Source organism: Vicugna pacos, chromosome 7, assembly GCF_048564905.1.
Source record: "Vicugna pacos chromosome 7, VicPac4, whole genome shotgun sequence".
NCBI classification, from domain to species: domain Eukaryota; kingdom Metazoa; phylum Chordata; class Mammalia; order Artiodactyla; family Camelidae; genus Vicugna; species Vicugna pacos.
The window spans coordinates 48,046,400-48,065,081 of NC_132993.1; the positions used below are offsets into that span (position 1 = coordinate 48,046,400).

The following is an 18,682-nucleotide window of genomic DNA, read 5'->3' on the forward strand; positions in this document are numbered from 1 at the left end:
GGACAGAGGTTAATTTAGTTTGTCCTTCAAATAAAGTTATTTGATCATTAAGTAAATTTAAGTATTCTATTGTGTATAACAAACTAATGGAGCTCACTGGTGTTGCTAAATAGACTTTTGTAAAACAGTTCTTTCTTCTAACTATATCTAGGAAATTCTGAATACACTGAAAAGAGACCACCAAAACAAAAAAGGATGCTAGAACCTATGCATTTTAAAAACTATACTGCAACAAAGAAAAAAAGTTAACACTTATTTGACCTCATTAATTGTTCTATCCCTGCTCAAATTTACAACTTTTATTCATGAAGCCTATATTTAAAGTGGCTGATTTTGGGGACAGGTATTTTTTTTTTTTAAATTCTGGTCTAGAAGAAGGTCTCCCAACTTTGTTGTTGTTATTGTTAACAAGCCCCTTTTGACAATTTGATACAGGTTATGGATCTTATCTTAAAATATGTTCATTTCAACACCTCTTTGACTCCTATAAATGGATACTAGATTTAGTTAGAGGTGTACTGCTGAGTCCTTAGTTTGTATGCCCTACTAAAATGTTACACATTTTAAAAGAATTTTACTTGAGTAAATCAAAGACAGTGTCTTTTATCTCTGGTTCTACAATCTCCCTTGACAAAAATTAATAAGGATAATGGAGACTGGAGTTTCTGTGAAAATTTCAATTTTTACTGAAGGAGCAACTTGAAATATGTATAACATCAGGGAAAAACCATCAGGGTTTTGTCCTCAGATTTCAGAAGTGTATGATTAAAATTTTGTGATGTTTGCACTTCTCTTGCTTGTTCAGTATATGATGGGTTTGTGATACACTAGTGGTCACTCCAAATGTTTTAATTTTGTCTAGGTTAATGTTATAGGCCTTCTGTTAATATGGAAATACACAGACTTTTATAGTCCATCACTAAACATCCCAATTTTAAAATAATTTTATTACTGAAGCAGTATTTATTTTTACAATATTTGGAAAGTCATTCATATGAATAGGAGCCTCAGTATAGTTGAGCAAACCTGAACAACTTTTAATGACACCACTTTAGCCAACACTACCCAACGCATGTTACTTTTTTTCCCCAGTTGCAACATTTGTAAATCTGTCTTGGTTTTTGCATGATACAGCTATCAAGATCTTTTTTATCTTAACCAAAGAGAGGAATGATACATCAGCAAGTGGGCTGCAAACGGAACAAAAGAGTTATGATAAACACCCTGAAAATAAAGATAGCAGGGATGATTCAACAATGAGAGACAATCTATGTAGATATCAGGGTCTAATCTTCCTCTACACTTGTGAGTGTGTGTATCTGAAGGTAGGGAAGACTAAAGGGTTGTGGGGAGAATGTGCTATTATCCTAGCAACTATGTTTTTAACTCTTTCAAATTGTAATTGTGTTGTATACAAGAGAAATTTTTTCAGAGTGTGGGCGATCAGAAAAAAAATCCACCTTCACATCAGAATGTTAACCAAAGAGGAACCATGCACTATTTATTTTTGCACTGTAAGGAGGAGGCACATAGCAAATTGTTTTCTATGTCAACAACTCAAAAATATTACCTTACCATGTCCAATTACATCTTAGAAGGATAATAGTTTAGTTGAGTGTGGATTATAAAGTCAGATTTTCTGGGTTGAATCCTTATTCTGTCACTTTCCTGATGTTTGACCTTAGGAAGTTCCCTTAGTTACCCTGTGCCTCAGTTTCCCCATTTGGTAAAGTTGGAATAATGAAATAAATCCTGTTTTCAGTAAGTTAATGCCTATCAGTCTCAATCATATTGCCTAACAGATGACAGTACTCAATGAATGAATTTACTTTTGTAAGATCTATATAAAAACTATATATAGTATATAAAAACTAGAACTTATTAACTGTAGCTTATTTTATATCATTGATCTTATCATTGCTACTACTGACAGGAAATGGAAGGCATTCTTTTTGTTACTTTGGAGGTTTTCTCCTTTCTCCAGTCCTGTTGACCTTGCTCTTATTTGAAGAGCCCTTTTGCTCCTGCTTTCCTTTGGTGTCCTGTATATACCATCCTTTGAGAGACAGACCTTTCCTTTTTTTGCTTATATGTTGCCCTTAACCCATCTCTTCTCAGGGGATATAGCTCTAGGAAACTGGGAAGTAAAGGAATTCATGAAACTAATGTAGGAAAGGTATAATTCTACATTAACTGGGGCTATGGAGCTAGGAATTTACATTTAAATTTGTACATCTTTTATTAGGCTTTCTGAGGATTTTGTGGTGGAATATTTCTTCCTTCTAGTCCTAAACTGATTGCTAGAGTGTATTACATTCTTTATTGCTTAGGTATTTTCAAATAGATTTTTTCCTCTTTAGTTCGTTCTTTCTCCCTCTCTTTCTTTTTTAATTTACAATTGTCTGAAATGTTCTGGTAATTTAACGACTTCAACTCTTTTCCTAGAATCTCTTCTTGACTTTCAAGTGGGCAGAAAATATTTTAGCCATATATTACATTACTGTGATGTAGTAATCACAGTTGATCATCAATAAAATACCTTCATTCAATAGCAAATTTTACTTGACTTATAAAGAATGGCATTCCATCATTTACTACGTCTACACAAACACAGATCAGTTTATGAGACCATTCTTTTCCTTAGTCTAACAATGCAGTAGTGATTGCATTCATTTAGTTTTTTGCATCTAATTGTCTAACTTTTCTTTTCCTGAAATCTCAATAAATAAACATTATCTTTAAGCAGATCTTCAAGCTGTTCAAAAAGAAAAGCATTTCAGTATGATTAAACTGAACCTTGATAATTAAGTATAAATCATTAAGAAAACATGCCTAAGAAACTCAGTTACATTGGTGATGCTCTTCAGCATATTTTCAAAGACTATGATTATGATTCGTCTAAGAAGGGTGCCTGTTTCAAAATTTTTTTAGCTTGGAATTCTCGTATTTCTGCAATTTTGCCCATGTAAAAAGTGCCCAAATCCACATTTATACATGTAAGTAAACACTAAAGGAAAAACATATCTCATACCTTGGGTGGAATTCAGTCTTTTTCCAGTGGTGTGAATGTACAGAGTAGTTTTAGGGTTTGGCTGGTTAATTTAATTAGACCATGTAACTACCCCCAAAATTTTAGTTTGATTCTCACATTGACCTGTGAGTATATTCCTGTGAGCAACAACTGCACCCTCAATTCAGCTAGCCATCTTCCTGAATAAATTGTGGCCAGAAGTCCTCGGTGCTATGATGAAAACTGTGTGGGCTCTGGAGTTAGACAAGGGTATGAATTCTAAAGCCCAAGCCTCAATAAGTTACTTAATTTCCTTAAGCTTCAGTTTTCTTCTCTTTAAAGTAAAGTAATAATATATGCCATTATAGGATTGATATGAGGACTAGAGAGACAATGTATGTAAAGTGCTTATTCCATACCTATGTGAAAAATTTCCCCCCAAAATGTTAGCTCTCATTAGAAGCAGTAGTTTAAAATGGTTTTAGGAAAATTCAAAAGTGTACTGATTCAGAAGTATGTGAAAGCTCATACACTTACAAAGGATGCTTTTCCCACTTGCTAGCACATAAAACTATTTAATGAAAAGAGGATAAGGTTAAGAAAGTAGAGCTTGGTATAAACTTCTACTTAATAAATCCGGTCTCAGGATAAAAGGAAATGCCAGCAGTAGCAGAACCCAGTAGCAAAAGTGAAGAAAGACAAACGCATTCCAAATCCTGGCCTAGTAATGAGGATAGGCACCATGTTGCAGTGGAGAAAGCACAGGGCTTAGAGGCAAGATATGTGAATTCTTGCTCTCTCATTAACATATGGTGAGGATGTTGGATTGGATGTTTTCAGAGTTCTCTTTGAGCTTTTATTCAATAGAAATCTGAGAAAAATTGTCTGGTCTTCTCCATGGAATAAGAGTTTAAATTGATAGGCTTTGTAGTAGGCTGAGTAGTGGCCCCTCAAAGATGTCCACATCTTCATTCTTGGAACCTGTGAATATGCTAACTTATATGTCAAAAGGGACTTTGCAGGTGTGATTAAGTTAAGAATCTTGAGATGGGAAGATTATCCTTCATTATCTGTGTGGGCCTAATGTAATGACGGTCTTTATAAGAGTAAGAGAGGAAGATCAAAGGCAGAGAGAGATGGAGATATGGTGAAGGAAGCAGAGATCAGAGGGATGCAGGCCACCTTCTAGAAGTTGAAAAAGAGCAAGGAATAGACCTGTCCCTAGAGCCCACAGAGACTGATTTAGGCTTTTGACCTCCAGAAGTGCAATGTAATAAAATTGTGTTGTTTTAATTCACTAAGTTTGTGGCAATTTTTTATAGCAGCAATGGAAAAGTAATACAGGCCTTATCAGTGTGGTTTTGCTAAAAGGAGGCAAGTTGTGTTACTTGAAGTACTATGTAGACATTTGATGATCCATGCATTTTTTTTAAATAATTATGACTTTTAAATAAACTTTTAAATTTCTGGTAATTATTACTTCCAGTTTTCCCAGTTTCCTCCCTTAACTAGTTCTTATGAATGAACTTTCCAATCAATCTATGAGTCCACTTCACTAACCCTCTTGGAATAATAGCTCAGAATTAAAACAGTGAATACATAGGTGGACACTAACAGGTAATATTTTCATACAATAGGTCACATGCAAAGCAGTCTATATGTACCATGAAAATGACACATTAAGTAGGCTAAAAACCTTGTTATTAGTTATGACCTAAGTTGACTTAAATAAAAACATACCACAGCCTGTTTTAATTAGTGGCAAGATATAAAGGGGATTGGTTGGATTAGCTATAAAACAGGTGTGACATGGTGGTTTATTTTCTTTTCATTAGTATCTGTGCCTTATCCTTGCTACATTATTTCTATTCCACTGGCCCCCTCAATGGTATTTCAATTATTTTAAGACTTGCCCTCCTTCCCAGGAAGGAAAGGAGGTGCAAAGGATAAGATGTGGCCATGGCTGAGTGCTACTATAACATGTTAACATTTAAAGGACAACTCTGACAGATCCTGACCTCTCTGGTCAGCTGCCTGCACTGTATTTAGGGCTTTCTGGGCCAGGTATTTTAACAGTCCCTTGTCCCTCCCACCTTTTCTCCCCTAGTGGTGCTTCATTTTCATCTCTTGTAACATATTCAAGCCCAGAGGTAAAGTAGAAGCAGAGGGCAAGAAGGCTTGGACAAGTTTGGATTGAGGTCAGCCTAAATAAGTATTAGGCTATGAATCATGACTGGCAGAGGTCAGTGTTTTCCTGAGACCAGGAAGTCCTCGAGACTAGGGAAGAACGTAGACTATAGGGAGGAGTCTTATAAGAAATTTGGTCCACAAGGATCTAAGAGGAATTTGGCGAGGTACACTCAAGTACTAAATTATTTCAAAATTAAATACATTAAACCAATTCATGCACTATGATAAAAGACTAAATTAATTAAATTAAAATTAAAGTTAAGTAAAGTAAAATTAAAATTGCTATGTGAATTGAAAGAAAACATTTTTATGGACTTAAGCTAGCACAGAATAAAACTAAACTATCCAGTGGGTTACCAATGATTGATAATACCCACAACAAGGAGATGCCAATATGTGATTGTTGAAGCAAAAACAATTTACAATCCACCAGCTCATCTTTTCAGTAAAATATAAGTCTCATTTTAGTATCAATGATGCATACCTGCTATGGTAGATATCTTTTTGAGGTGAATTCCCTAGTATTTATTGAATATAATATCTAAGACACTGTAAGAAAACACATTTTAAATTTGCTGATTTGATGCCCTGAATAATGTGGCATTCATTACTTAAATCTCTTAAGTAAATATCAAAGTGTGAACTACAAACCTGAACACAATGTCATTTAATAATTAATTTATAAGAGCTTAAATGAGTGATTTAAAATTTAAAACCTAGATTCAAATCTGGTAAAGTATCTTTTCACTTCTTTTTTTTAAGGTAAAAGTCTCAATTCCTAATTTAGCTTCTTTTTCAATTATAGAATCCCCTGCTTTAAGAAAAAGCATAGGGATTAAAAAGTCAGACTTACAAAACTGGTAAGATTTGTATAAATGAGTGTTCATTTTGAAAAAATTCCTATAAGTATTCTTAAAATCCTGAGCTTACTGAAATAATTCCATAGCTGGTTGGAATATTTTTGGGGACAAGGTGTTTTGATTCTATTAAAAACACTGTTTTAATTAAAATGATATATTTAAAAGAATATTTTAAGAACAATACAGCAATTTTAAACTTTTAAATTGTGGCAGTCCCTAAAAGCAGCTGATCTCTACTTACTTTCTTTCTGCCTTCATCAGTTGATAACCTCACAGATCCTTGTATATTATTTGGGACCCCAGTTCTCAGCATGGTTGCTTGTTCCTGTGAAGGCAGCTGACTTTAAGAGAATGCTGCCTGTGGAGCATCCTTTAAAATATTTTGAACAAAAACGCAAATTAAACAGTAGTTAGGGCTGTTAATTAGAAAAGTGTTTTACTGACCTCTGTAGGTATTGCTGTGGGATTGCTATGGATAGACTCAAGGGGAAAGTTGGCATTGCTGTATTTGCTAATCTAGGAGACATTACAAATCGGAGCCTGAGCTTGTCCTACTCTGAGGATTTAACCATATCCATACTATACTGCCCTATCCCTCCTGCCCACCCGACTCTGGAAAGAGAAACCACAAAAAGCTCTACAACCACACAGAGCAAAGGGGCCACAAGGCTTCCAGTGTCAATGCTTTTAAATGATACATCTGTTTCTCAATCCAACCCTATTTTTATTCTGCATTTTTAAAAAAGTGGCTTAATATGCAAATGGTTTTTCACAAGATTTCAGATTATTGGCAGAGTAAACTTTAGAGAGACGGTTCTAAGTGTCACTGTAAATGGAAGAAGACACAATTAAGAATAGAGATAAAAATCACTGGGTGAAATTACATATTGAAGTAAATGGAAAATATGACTCAGTTTACCGATATTGTTATTTACACAGAATTTTTAAATCATACACATATTAAAGTACATATAAAATTTAAACAAGTTACTTGATTTAATAATAATAAAGACATTTAAAGTTTTTTACCCATAATAGAAGTAGCTCTTATTTTAAGTAAATTAAGTATTCATACACAGGTAAGTCTGTGATTTATTCTGCCAAACCCAAAGCTTGGAATAATGATATCTTCAGAATGGATCATGTGAAGCATTTCCTCTTACTGAAGTGGAAGATAACTACCTAATTCTGCCAGAAATTTTACATTGTAATTCTCTCCATCCCCCTGACAAAGGCATATAATGGGATTTTGGGAAATAGTGGATATTTATTAAAAGAAGCATTGACAGAGATAAAATGAGAGAAAGTCCTATGGTCTGGAGAAAAGGACTAGCTCAAAATACTCTAATATGTGCTACAAAATTCGGGAAGTTCCAAATTAAAATCATTCTTCCTGCAATGTCACAGACCCAACTACAACTTACTCTCTCTTTGCTTAAAATCTTCCAACTTAATTAACGGGCACTATATTCCCAATTTTATAGCAGAAGTTGATAGGAAAAGAGAGTGACTTTGCAGCAAACTGCTTTATAAGCAAATACGCTTTTTTATGAAGTGAGGGACATAGGCATTATCTCACTTAAATGAGTTTAGCAAGTTTTTGTTTCCTTTTAAAAATCTGAGGGGAAGATGGTGTGTAAACAGAACATGTCCGTACACGAATAGCATGATTCTAAGTATTGATACATGCAATAAAAGAGATCAAAGCCTGCCAAATAATTACTAAGTACTCTTCCTTTGCATTACACAAAGATCAAAACATGTGCTACATCTTCAACAGCATCACTGCACTGACTGTGCATTTACTAATTTAAAATACATATCTTGATTTCTCAGGAGCTCTTGATGAGTTCCCTGTTCCTTTATTTTTCCATTGTGCAGAACTACTATCAAATCTGCATTCTGTATTGTGGAGAGTCTGTGAGCCACCACTAGGCATGTCCTCCCCTTACTGGCCTTATCAAGGGTGTGCTGAACCACCTGCAAAAGAGAAGGACCTGTGATTGCCAGCTTGGGTTAGATGCTAATAATCTCGCCCAAGTCAAATTGGTTAAGGTAATCTAATAACTTTCATTGTGTCTATGCTATGCTCCAAGGAAACTACCTTACTTTGTGAAATACTCTACTCAATAGAAATCTAGAAAAAGTAATTATAGACACATTACATGAGGCTTTTAATTGGAAAAGATTTTGTGACAATTAATAAAAATTAGATGGTTGTGTGTAAGTCAGTGGTTCCAAAGTCAAAGCCAGAAAGTAGTATTTCCATACCTAAATGAAATTGTCTAATTTACTTATTTCATTCCTTCTCATAGTTGTTGTTTTGTTTTTGTTATGTTTTTTGTAGATTTTAGTTGTAAAACTGTCCTGGCTAAAACACCATCCCAGCTACGAGGATATAATGTTGTATATGTGAAATGAGACTGGAAGGTGAAAACCAACATTTGTTGACTATATAAAATACTCCAATGATAGATATCTCATTAAATACTTGCAATAACCCTGTAAAGGGTATTTTCATTTTTCTGATGAGTAAACCAATGTTTGAAAAGTGCAGGTCACTTGATGCAGGTCACACTGCTAGTTACTGATGAATCCAGGATTATAGCCCAGATATGTCTAATTCCAAAAGTCTTGTTGTTCCTTTCATAACACACTGTCTCTTTGGAAATCAAGAATGAGAACCATTAACAAATGGCAGTCATGTGGTGATTAATCACATGGGCTCGTAGGTCAGACACCCTCTAGTAGAATTTAAGGAAGTGACTTAAATTTTTTAAGTCTTAGTGTGCTAATCTGTAAAATGAGCATGATAATAAAATAAGCTAATTCATCAAGCTGTTGTAAAGACTGAGATAATAGCATATAATTAGACATTGATAAATATTAAAGATTATGATTCACTCAACCAAGGTTCATTTAACAAATAAGAACTTACTATATACAAGAAACAACCAGGGGACAAGGACATAGCAAAATTAAACATCTGGAGGAGCCTGCAGTGTAAATCTATTGTTACATGTCTGTTTGCTCCCTCCCTTCCTTTTTTAACCAAGCTATGATTGTCTATAGAAGGTAGAGTAACTAGCAGGCCCCAACAATGCAGTGGAGATCAGTTTTTTATACATGTAGATTGCCTTATTATTTTATTTGGCATCATTAGGATAATAATAAAGTAGGGAAGTAATTTTCCTTGGGCTTTTTTCTCGAGTGGAGAAATGTTTCCAGAATTGGATCCCTTTTGATAATGAGATCAATTCAAGTGAGAAAACTTTTCTAAAACATGAGATGCCCTGTGTCCCAACTCCTTCCCACCTCCCCACCAGCTTCTAACATTTTTTTAAAGGCCAAAGCTTAATTAGAACTGGTGACTCAATGACTATAGTTCTCTCCAGGTCTTTTATTCCCCCAAACTGACCTTGGTCTCTTCCATGATACTCTACTCTCATATTTCACACTATATTCTGAGATGAAAGAAGAGGATGTTACCTTTTCACTCTCATTGTCAAGGGCTGAAGTGGCCTCATCCAACAACAAAATTTTTGGTTTTCGGAGAAGAGCCCTTGCAATAGCTAGTCTTTGTTTCTGGCCACCAGAAAGCTGTGTTCCTTTCAGTCCAACTTGCGTGTTGTATTTCTGTTATAGGAACATGCAATTAAGAAAGCAAGGCTTGGTTATTTAAATTAGCATGGCAATTGTGGGCGAGAGCCATCTAAATATTTCAAATTTTGCTACTCTTGAAAATTTGTGTCCCAACAAGTGCTGAAATCTATTTTTGGGCTTTGTTGCAAATAAATGCTAAACCAGCAGTAAACACTACCATCTCATTTACATATCTAATCTGATCACAAACAACAGACCTTTGCCATTTTGCTTCTACAAAGGAATTGTTCAAATTAAGGCATAAAAAATATTGGCAAAAAAGGTTGCCAGTAAACACAAATCTTTTCCCATTAAGTAAAATTATCTTCTATTTTCAGGTCAAAATGATTTAATGTATCATTTTGAAGGAAACTATTGGCCTTCTTCACTTTGGCTCTTGCTAAACACCTAGGCGCACATCTCTGCAAGACACTAGGATGTTGTTCTCAGTGGCATAGGTATCTTCCTGACAGTAAATTAGGCTGGTATCTTGAGACAGCCCATTCACCTTTTCAGGCCATGAAAGTGACATTTAGCACTTCACAGTGTTTCCACACTCTCCTACTAACTAATGACCCCGTCTTCAGTATTACCCTACATGGAAGGGTAAAGGAAATTTCTCACATATCCTGAAGCCACTGTAGTCTGCTAAATCACAGTAGATCAGTTCAGTTTGTGCAAGCAGGCTCCCACTTGCTTTCTAGATTGTCCCATTGACTATGCTTCCTTCCAAAGTTCCACACTGCTTTCTAGTAGCCCTTGCTAGTTGTCTACATTGGTACTCAGACAAGAATATGTAGATGGACAAGGTCCGCTGGGAAAGCAAGTCCAAGTGCAAAACTTTCTAAGGGTGGGTCATACAGAAACAAAGAGAAGATGCAGCACACGATTAATATGCTGTTCCTCTGTCTCAGTACCCTGGAGAAGCCTGAATCAGCTGACACCTCCACACCTGACTGCCTTCAGGAGGTACCATTCCAGCAGAGTGGATTTCAAGAGAGCCTGTGATATAACCTTATAACAAATGTGTCTAATTCATCTCAAAGTTCATTTTTCAATTTAAAATGCACAGTTGCTTACTTTATATGAAACAATGAGTGTCTGAATTACTAACACGCAGTAAAAGCATCTTTTCTGAAGTGAATGCTCTACAAAGAAAACAGACTTTAGCTATTTCCTCTGCAATTTTATCTGGACTGCTGGGTCTGGCTAAGTCTCTTCCTCCTGAGATGCAATTCATTAAAATTGAAATCATAAGGCTACAGAATATCAGATGAAACTATGTAATTCATTTCTATACACCACAAAGTTCCCATCTAAATTAGAGAATTTAATCTTACGCCAAAAATTGAGAGAGGATTGGATGCGAATGATAATGGGCTTGTAGCTCTTTCTGCCAGTTCAGCTTAAATTGTACACAGATTCCTCTAGTATAGCTGAAGAAGATACAGTATTGGCTTGGAAATCATTTTGCATTTCTTCGCCTTCTCTGACTTGCAGGAAGATGTAAGTCTCAAGAATGAATGAATAAAAATTAAATTCAGATATTTTTGCCCATCGTTAAGCAGAACAGATTAAAAATGTGAATATACACATTGTCTCAATAGCAACCTAAAAACATTTTCAGATACTTAAATGGAAGGCTTTTGGTTTTTTTGTGTGTTTGTTTTTAATGAAGAACTATAGAATTTTGTTCTTTCCTATTTAAACTGAGAATCTAAATAAATTTTCTAGCAAACATTGGGTTTGTGAATGCCCTGGAATCAGCTGTTTTATGAGACACTCAAGGGGCAATGGCTGTTCAGTGTGAATCTGGGGCTAAAAGTCAGTTAGATCCTGGAGGGAACATCAGAGAGTCTAATCCTAAACCAACTGCATTTTGGAGACTCCCTGCAGGCTTGGGAAAGGAGTTTCAGAGTGGTTCCAGTGGTCGAAGTCCTCCTCAGGGAGCCGTGATGTGGCTTGACTGAGAGCTGCCACTGAGTGAAATTGTGGGGACTAGGAGACACCTACATCTGATATGTTTCTCAGAGGATCATCAAGACCAGGGCAGTATTGCTCCTCTCCCAGGCCAATATTTCCAAATGCCTGCAGGTTATCTCCATGGCATATACCATAGATGTGTTACCCCTGGCAAGCTCCAAGTTGACTCCTTGCTATTCAAGATCACTCTCCTGGTTTGAGTCAGGTCCATAATCCTTCACCTGAAACTCTTAGAGCTACATTTGTTTATAATTCCATGTTTTTTCACTTTAGAAGAAAATATACTATAAATTGTATATACTATATAATATATATATTTAACAAGTGATATATATATTATTTAACACCCCCAGAAAAGGCTGGGGAAACAATCAGTAATCAAATATATGAATATTTATATAGAAATATTTGATAACTCATCCTAAGTAGGATTAATAAAGACCACATATAGACTTACAGCATTTTGGCCACCAAACAAATTTGCCCCAAACATACAGTCTTTGTGCATGACTGGAAGAGAAGGGTATGATGTTTAAGAACTTTTGGAAACTGGAACTGGGGGAAAGAAAATGTAGACCTTCATTCTCTCACTCAGACTGTTGTAAGGTACCAGGACTTTCATGCAGTCTCTGCCATTGCCGCAGTGGCCACAGAACCTCTTAGATGAGCAAACCAAAGGCTGAGCTTCAGCAGCAATTTTTTCCTTTAAGAATTTGATCATGTCATTTCTCTGCCTAAAAATGTCTAGTGGTTTCCTATTTCCAATTATACAGAGTCCAAACTTAGCCTGGCATATCAGGACCTTCACATTTAGTCCCTGCTCATATTTTGTTTGGCCCCTTCTCAATTCCCCAGTTTATGCTTTATACTCAGGATTTTAAATTTATCCCCCCACAAACACCCAAAACTCTTTTCCATGTATGTGTTTCTACATGAACTTATTCTGCCTCCTAAGCATGGATTTATCCCTTGTCTTCCTAGTAAACTCCTACTCATTCTTCAAAACCCAGTTCAAAGCAACATCCTCTTTGTGGTTTTCTCTGGGCTCCTGGAGTCTTTGTCATTTCTTCCTTTGTACTCTCATCACATGCTCTATGCGTTTTTATTCCAGTAGGCTGCCATCATGTAATTTCTTGCTCACTTTCAACAGACAATGTGGAACTAAGTCCTGACAATCCCACTTTTATGATATCTTTTAAAGCCTTTTCCTTGTTTTATTTCACCTTATAATTATTAATTCAAGCCTTCATAACTTAACCCTGGAAATAGCTCCTAAGTGATCTTTGAAATGCCCTGTCTCTTCTTCACTCCAAATAGTCATTTACATTGCTGCTAGACTACTAGTTCCACTGTCCTGTACCCAAATGACATTTTTGGCATCAGCTTTCTTTATGTTTCTACATATTTTGGGGCAAACAGTGATATGAAGGTAAACTAAAGTTAAATTTAAAAACATTAAAAAAAGCTATTCTTTCTTTTGGAAATAACATCATCTTGATCTCAAAGTTTGTTGTAAAAAGCACATTATCTCTGCAATATGTAATTTTTGAGTATATCTGAGAATTACAATGAAAAGAATGAAAGATAACACAGAATTTAAGAATAAAAGTCAAATGGTACAAATATAAAATGGATAGCATTTTACAATATATGTCAGAGTTATGTGGATAATAATCTGACCGTGAATCAATAGTGCAATGAGTGCCTTGGTAAAAAAGGGAAAGACATAAGGTCACAATATTTATAAAAAATATGTTAATCCTTCTATTATACTTAGTACTGAAGAACCTTACTGGAGTAAGGAAAATTGTGTTAATGGCTCATTTCTAGTTACAGGAACCAATTAGTGTGGACAGGAGATGGTGACGGAAGATCTAGTAGTATAAAAAGAGTATGGTGACCATTATTCTCCCCCAAGGAACGGGATACTAAATTAGCTGTTTAATATAATAGTTATTAAACTTTGGCATTTCCTTTTAAAGTGAGCTAGAATACCACATTATAAAAGTTTGTTTCCAATCTAAAGTAGGTATCTATATTTTTATTTTATTTGTGTGTGCATATAGATATAATCAGATATTGCAAGAACTTTAAGTTGCAATCACAATTAGTGTCTCTGTGTATTACTTCTGGTTTTGTAACAGTGCTTGCTATGCTAAAGTTGTCTCTATAGTTTGCCAAGATTTTTAACTTTTCTGAGATTTTGTGTCATCTGTCCCAGCCAATACAAAGAGATGACCAAAATGGCAGGCAAGGACCTAACACTTTAGTGGGAACAGGAGGCCCTAAACAAGTCAATAAACACCAGGATAATTTTAGACTGTGATAAGTGCCCTGACGACTAAGTGATAGGCAATAGGGGTGGTGAGGACTTTTTAAAATAAGGTAGCCAGGGAAGGCCTCTGCAAAGGTGACATTTAAAAGAGCTTGAAAATTAAGGAGTTGACTTTTCAAAGAGTCAGAGGAAGGGAGGTCCCAGCTGAAGAAACAACAAGTATAAATGTCCTGAGGTAGGAAAGAACTTGGCACGTTCATAACACAGAAAGGGCCAGTGTGGCTGAAGCAGAGTAAACTAACATGATGAGCAAGGAGCTGGACCAGCAAGCAGGGCCAGATCACAGAAGGTCTTGCCAGCCATATAAGGAGTTTTGACTTCATTCTAAGTGCAAAGGGATGCCATTAGGAGGTTTTAAGCAGGGACAAGTAGGTTTTAATTTATGTTTTTAAAAGATCCTTCCAGTTGCTTTAAGAAAGAAGAATTAAAATGGGACATTACTGGAAGCAGGAAGACAGATTAAGAGGCTACAGGCATGGTCCAGGGAGGGATAATGGTTGTGTAGACATGAGTAGAGTATAAATGGATAGAAGGTGAAAAATCAAAATATGAAAATTAATTCAGTGAATATTAATACAGTTCAGTCTTGGCAAAAATAGTCACACAGAACTCTCAAATTTTTCTTTTCAAATCTAACTTTACATTAGATGCTGGCAATAACTAAATTGAATAATCCAAGGAACACAAAAGAACCACCACTTAGGCCCAGTAAAATATTTGGGCTTATTTAGGATTCTTGTAGTTCAAGATTTCAGACATTTTCTTACCTCGGGGAGACTCTCAATAAAAGAATGGATATTTGCTGCACTTGCTACTTCCTTTATCTCATCCAATGACACAACACGGCTGTTATCACCATAGGCGATGTTCTCAGCAATGCTACAGTTGAAGAGCACAGGCTCTTGAGAAACGATTGCTATTTGGGAACGGAGCCATTGTACATTCAATTCCTTTGCATCCACACCATCAAACAGCTGCCAAAAGCAGAATGGAGAATGGTATGTGAAGATCCAGCAACTGTATTATGTCATGGTTCACTGTATTCAAACATACACAAATCATAACAAAGTTAGGAATTCAAGCTGTTTCACAGTACAGTGTTACCCAAGGAAGGCTCATAAATCATAAGTTGTATAGAAGCAGACGGCATGTAACTGACTAAAGTGCAGAGTCCTAAACTTACTTGACCTTTCTAGGAATGGCCATATATTCTAGAGACCTGCCCAGAGTCTAAAGCCTGGTGCTTTGTACTGAAGTCAGATGAAAAATGACCAACCTCCACTGTAACAGGATCTCACTTTATTAAAGCCCTGGGGAAGAGTAGATGTAAATAGTAGTCCACAAGTAGAAATATGTCGTTTTGTACAAAGCCATGTTTAGTCACAGGGACATATAACAAAATTCAACTGACATTTGATGAACACACCTACTATGTGATGGGGACCCTTCAGGCACTGGGGAAACAGGAATAAATAAGACAAAGCTTTTGTCCTCCTGCAGCTTATATTCTAGTGAAGGACAGGCAATAAGCTCACTAATAAACAGAAAGTTCGGAAAAAGAAAGTGTCATGAAGGCAGAATAATGGGATAGAGTGACTGAGGATGTGGTGAGGATTTGGGAAGGAGGTGGGTGGATGCATTATTTTTTACAGTATTACCTAAGGAAGTAGCATTTAGACTGAGATGTGAATGATGAGAAGGCACTGTCAGAGAAGTTAGAGTAAGAACATTCTAGAGAAGGGAATAGCAAGAACCAACACCCATCAGTGTGTTTAAAGAACATAAAGAAGCCAATGAGACTGACACACAGTGTATAATGAGGTAGGATTGATAGGAGAAGAGTTGAAGAGAGAGGCAGGGGCCAGATCATGAAGGACCTTGATCTAATGGTATGGACTCCAGTTTATTCTAACTGCTGTTGGAGAGTTTGAAGGAGGGAGTATGCTACACTATGTGTAAATAAATAGTTTTGTTATTCATTAGTTCATTGTTTTCACTAGTAACAAGAGAGCCATTTTGGAGTGTTCCATTTTGCATAGTCTTCGAGATTCCACAATGGGGAAACGGCTATAAATTGCAGCAGAAGGATGACTAATATGACAGTCTTTGACTTTTATGGACTTACAGTTTTTTGTGGGGGTAGGAGGAGGCAGAATCCGAAGTTGTCTTTGTGTATTTGTAATGTCGTGGTGGTTGCAGGGAAACAATAATTGAAATCTTGAATATTAGATAGATTAAGAAAAGTGCCAGGTGACAAAAACAGTCTTTGGAATGCAAAGGAGGGAGAGGTTGCATTTTTTTTTTGAGATCAGGATGCAGAACTAATGCAGCTGATTCAGAGAAGCTCTAATCATGCATAAAGTTTTAAAAGTTGGGTTGAGGGAGTGGAGATGGCCAGAGTGAATAGCAGGAAGCCTGTACCAGGGAAGAAGAGAAACTGTCTCTGTCTTAAACCAGAACAGAGTGATGAAAGAGCGCAGAAGTGAACATTAGAACCATCTTCCAACACCTGTATTCTAAAATAATTCTATGGCTTCTAAGATCAAAATTTCCGCTAATAGTTGAATAATGTTTGGATCTTTGTTCTTAGCCTCAAAGTCCTATTCATCATTTCTGTTATTGGTTTGCTTATCCTCTTAGTTAAGGGATAAGGTTTTTTTTTAACTAATGCATCATTTGCCTTCTCCAAATCAGTGATGATGCTTAAGCACAAGGGAATGTTTAAGAATAGCCCTACTAACCCCCAGACAAATTGTATTTAAATTCAGCCTTACCACTTGTCCTTTCACTGGGTCATAAAATCTCTGTAGAAGTTGGACAGAAGTGCTTTTCCCACAGCCACTGCTCCCAACAAATGCTACTGTCTTCCCTTTCTCAATACAAAGGGATAAGCTGCGAAGGATGAGGACATCTGGGCGACATGGATAGAAGAAAGAGACTTCGCGGAACTCTATATTCCCTTCACATATGTCCTGTGAAAGTTGACAGTGTTTAGAAGGATGACTTAGAAAAGTTGTGACAAATTATAGCACACTGGCTGAGTGCTTTCTAAAAATTGTGCATATTTCTACAATCAATTTAATTTTAAACATCGTATTTCTCTTTGTAGAGTTGATGACTGCACATTGGTTTCTGTCACTTTTGTTGAGATTTTTATATCTGTACTTCTTGTTGTCTTCACTACTGGACTTCATCAACTTCCTAAAAACACTTGTTTCCTTTGGCTTCAGTACCAGTCACAATCCGATTTGCAGGTTAACTGTTTGACCAGCTGCGCTAAATAAATGTATCTTTAAAAAATTAGTTTGTGCTTTATAGACATTTATTGCTTAATTCAGAATAGCTGGGGTCCTCATAAACTTTATGCATAAATGTTATTTTTGTAAGTTGGACCATGTTTTACAGTTACCATACATTCTATTTTTTACGACTTTTTGTATGTATATTTTTATTGAAGTATATAGTCAGTTCACAATTTTGTGTCAATTTCTGGTGTACAGCACAATGCTTCAGTCATATATGAATATACATATATTCATTTTCACATTCTTTTTCACCATGTTACTACAAGATATAGAACATACTTCCCTGCGCTATACAGCATGAACTTGTATGTTTATCTATTCTATATATTACCAGTTAGTATCAAGAATTCAGATTTATCTTTGTTTTTAACTGATCATTGTTTGTCAGTGACACTTGCCTAAAAGTTCATTTTTCTCTCTATGCGTCAATCTATTTAGTGGTTGATAATTTGTAAAAAAATACTTATATACACCAAGGATGTTTATAAAAGACTTTCCAGAACTATCACTAAATGATGATTAATTTTCCCTTTATATATTTGGTTCATAAGATTTTAGGTTCTTTTGACCTTCATGTTTGCCCTCAATCAACTGTAGTTTAAGGTTTAAGAGTCATGCTCAGCACATTCTGAGCCCAGTGTATAGGTAGGAGGCAGGGGTAGATAGAGGGGAGGAGCACCAAAAAATGTCTGTCGATGAGATTATTCTGTTGTCAAAAGAAAGAAATGTTAACATGTGGTTAATTAAGAGTTCTAGAATTAGAGAAAAATATCTGGAAGGATATATGCCAAAATATTGTTTAGCAGTAGTTTATTTTTAGCTTATTCAATGCTTCCTGTGTTACCTACTACAACACCTGAATGTTATTAGTGAAAAAAGTTTTTAAAAAAAACCCAGAATAATGCAGAGTAATGGAGAGTACAGTTATTTCTGTGTATGCTCTTGCGCCTTTTGGAAAGGCATAGAGAGATGTTCTACACTTCTAGACTTTAATATACTTAGAAATTTATTCTTACTATTTTAAACATTTTATTATGGAAATTTCAAACATCTGTAAAAGTAGAGAGAATAATGTAATGGACTACTACATACCTATTTCCCAGCTTCAATAGTTATCGATATTTACCAATTTTGTTTTGCAAGATTTTAATTTTTTAAAGCACAGGAAATGATATTTAGAAGTATTTGTACATTAAACAAAATGAAGGTTAAATAACTTAATTTTACTTAATTTTATAGTCTTTGTAAGGAACATTTCCACTTTCTATGCCTTGTATACACTTCTATGAGGACATTTATCAGTGAGATGCTCAATCCCTCTATTGAAATGCTTAGAAAGAAATAAGCAGTAATATTA

The 18,682-nt window shown here is 35.6% G+C and overlaps 1 protein-coding gene across 1 annotated transcript in view; it reads right to left on the reverse strand.

Moving 5' to 3' along the window:
• Positions 1–6,964: 6,964 nt before the first annotated feature.
• ABCB5 (ATP binding cassette subfamily B member 5) overlaps positions 6,965–18,682 on the reverse strand; it is a 114,223-nt gene continuing 102,505 nt past the window's right edge. The window contains exons 27-30 of the mRNA XM_006211710.3: positions 16,795–16,992; positions 14,788–14,994; positions 9,550–9,696; positions 6,965–8,040 (exon numbers count right to left, since the gene is read on the reverse strand). Coding sequence (XP_006211772.1) covers positions 7,843–8,040; positions 9,550–9,696; positions 14,788–14,994; positions 16,795–16,992 — 750 coding nt within the window. The 3' untranslated portion in view covers positions 6,965–7,842. The remainder of the gene's footprint in view (positions 8,041–9,549; positions 9,697–14,787; positions 14,995–16,794; positions 16,993–18,682) is intronic.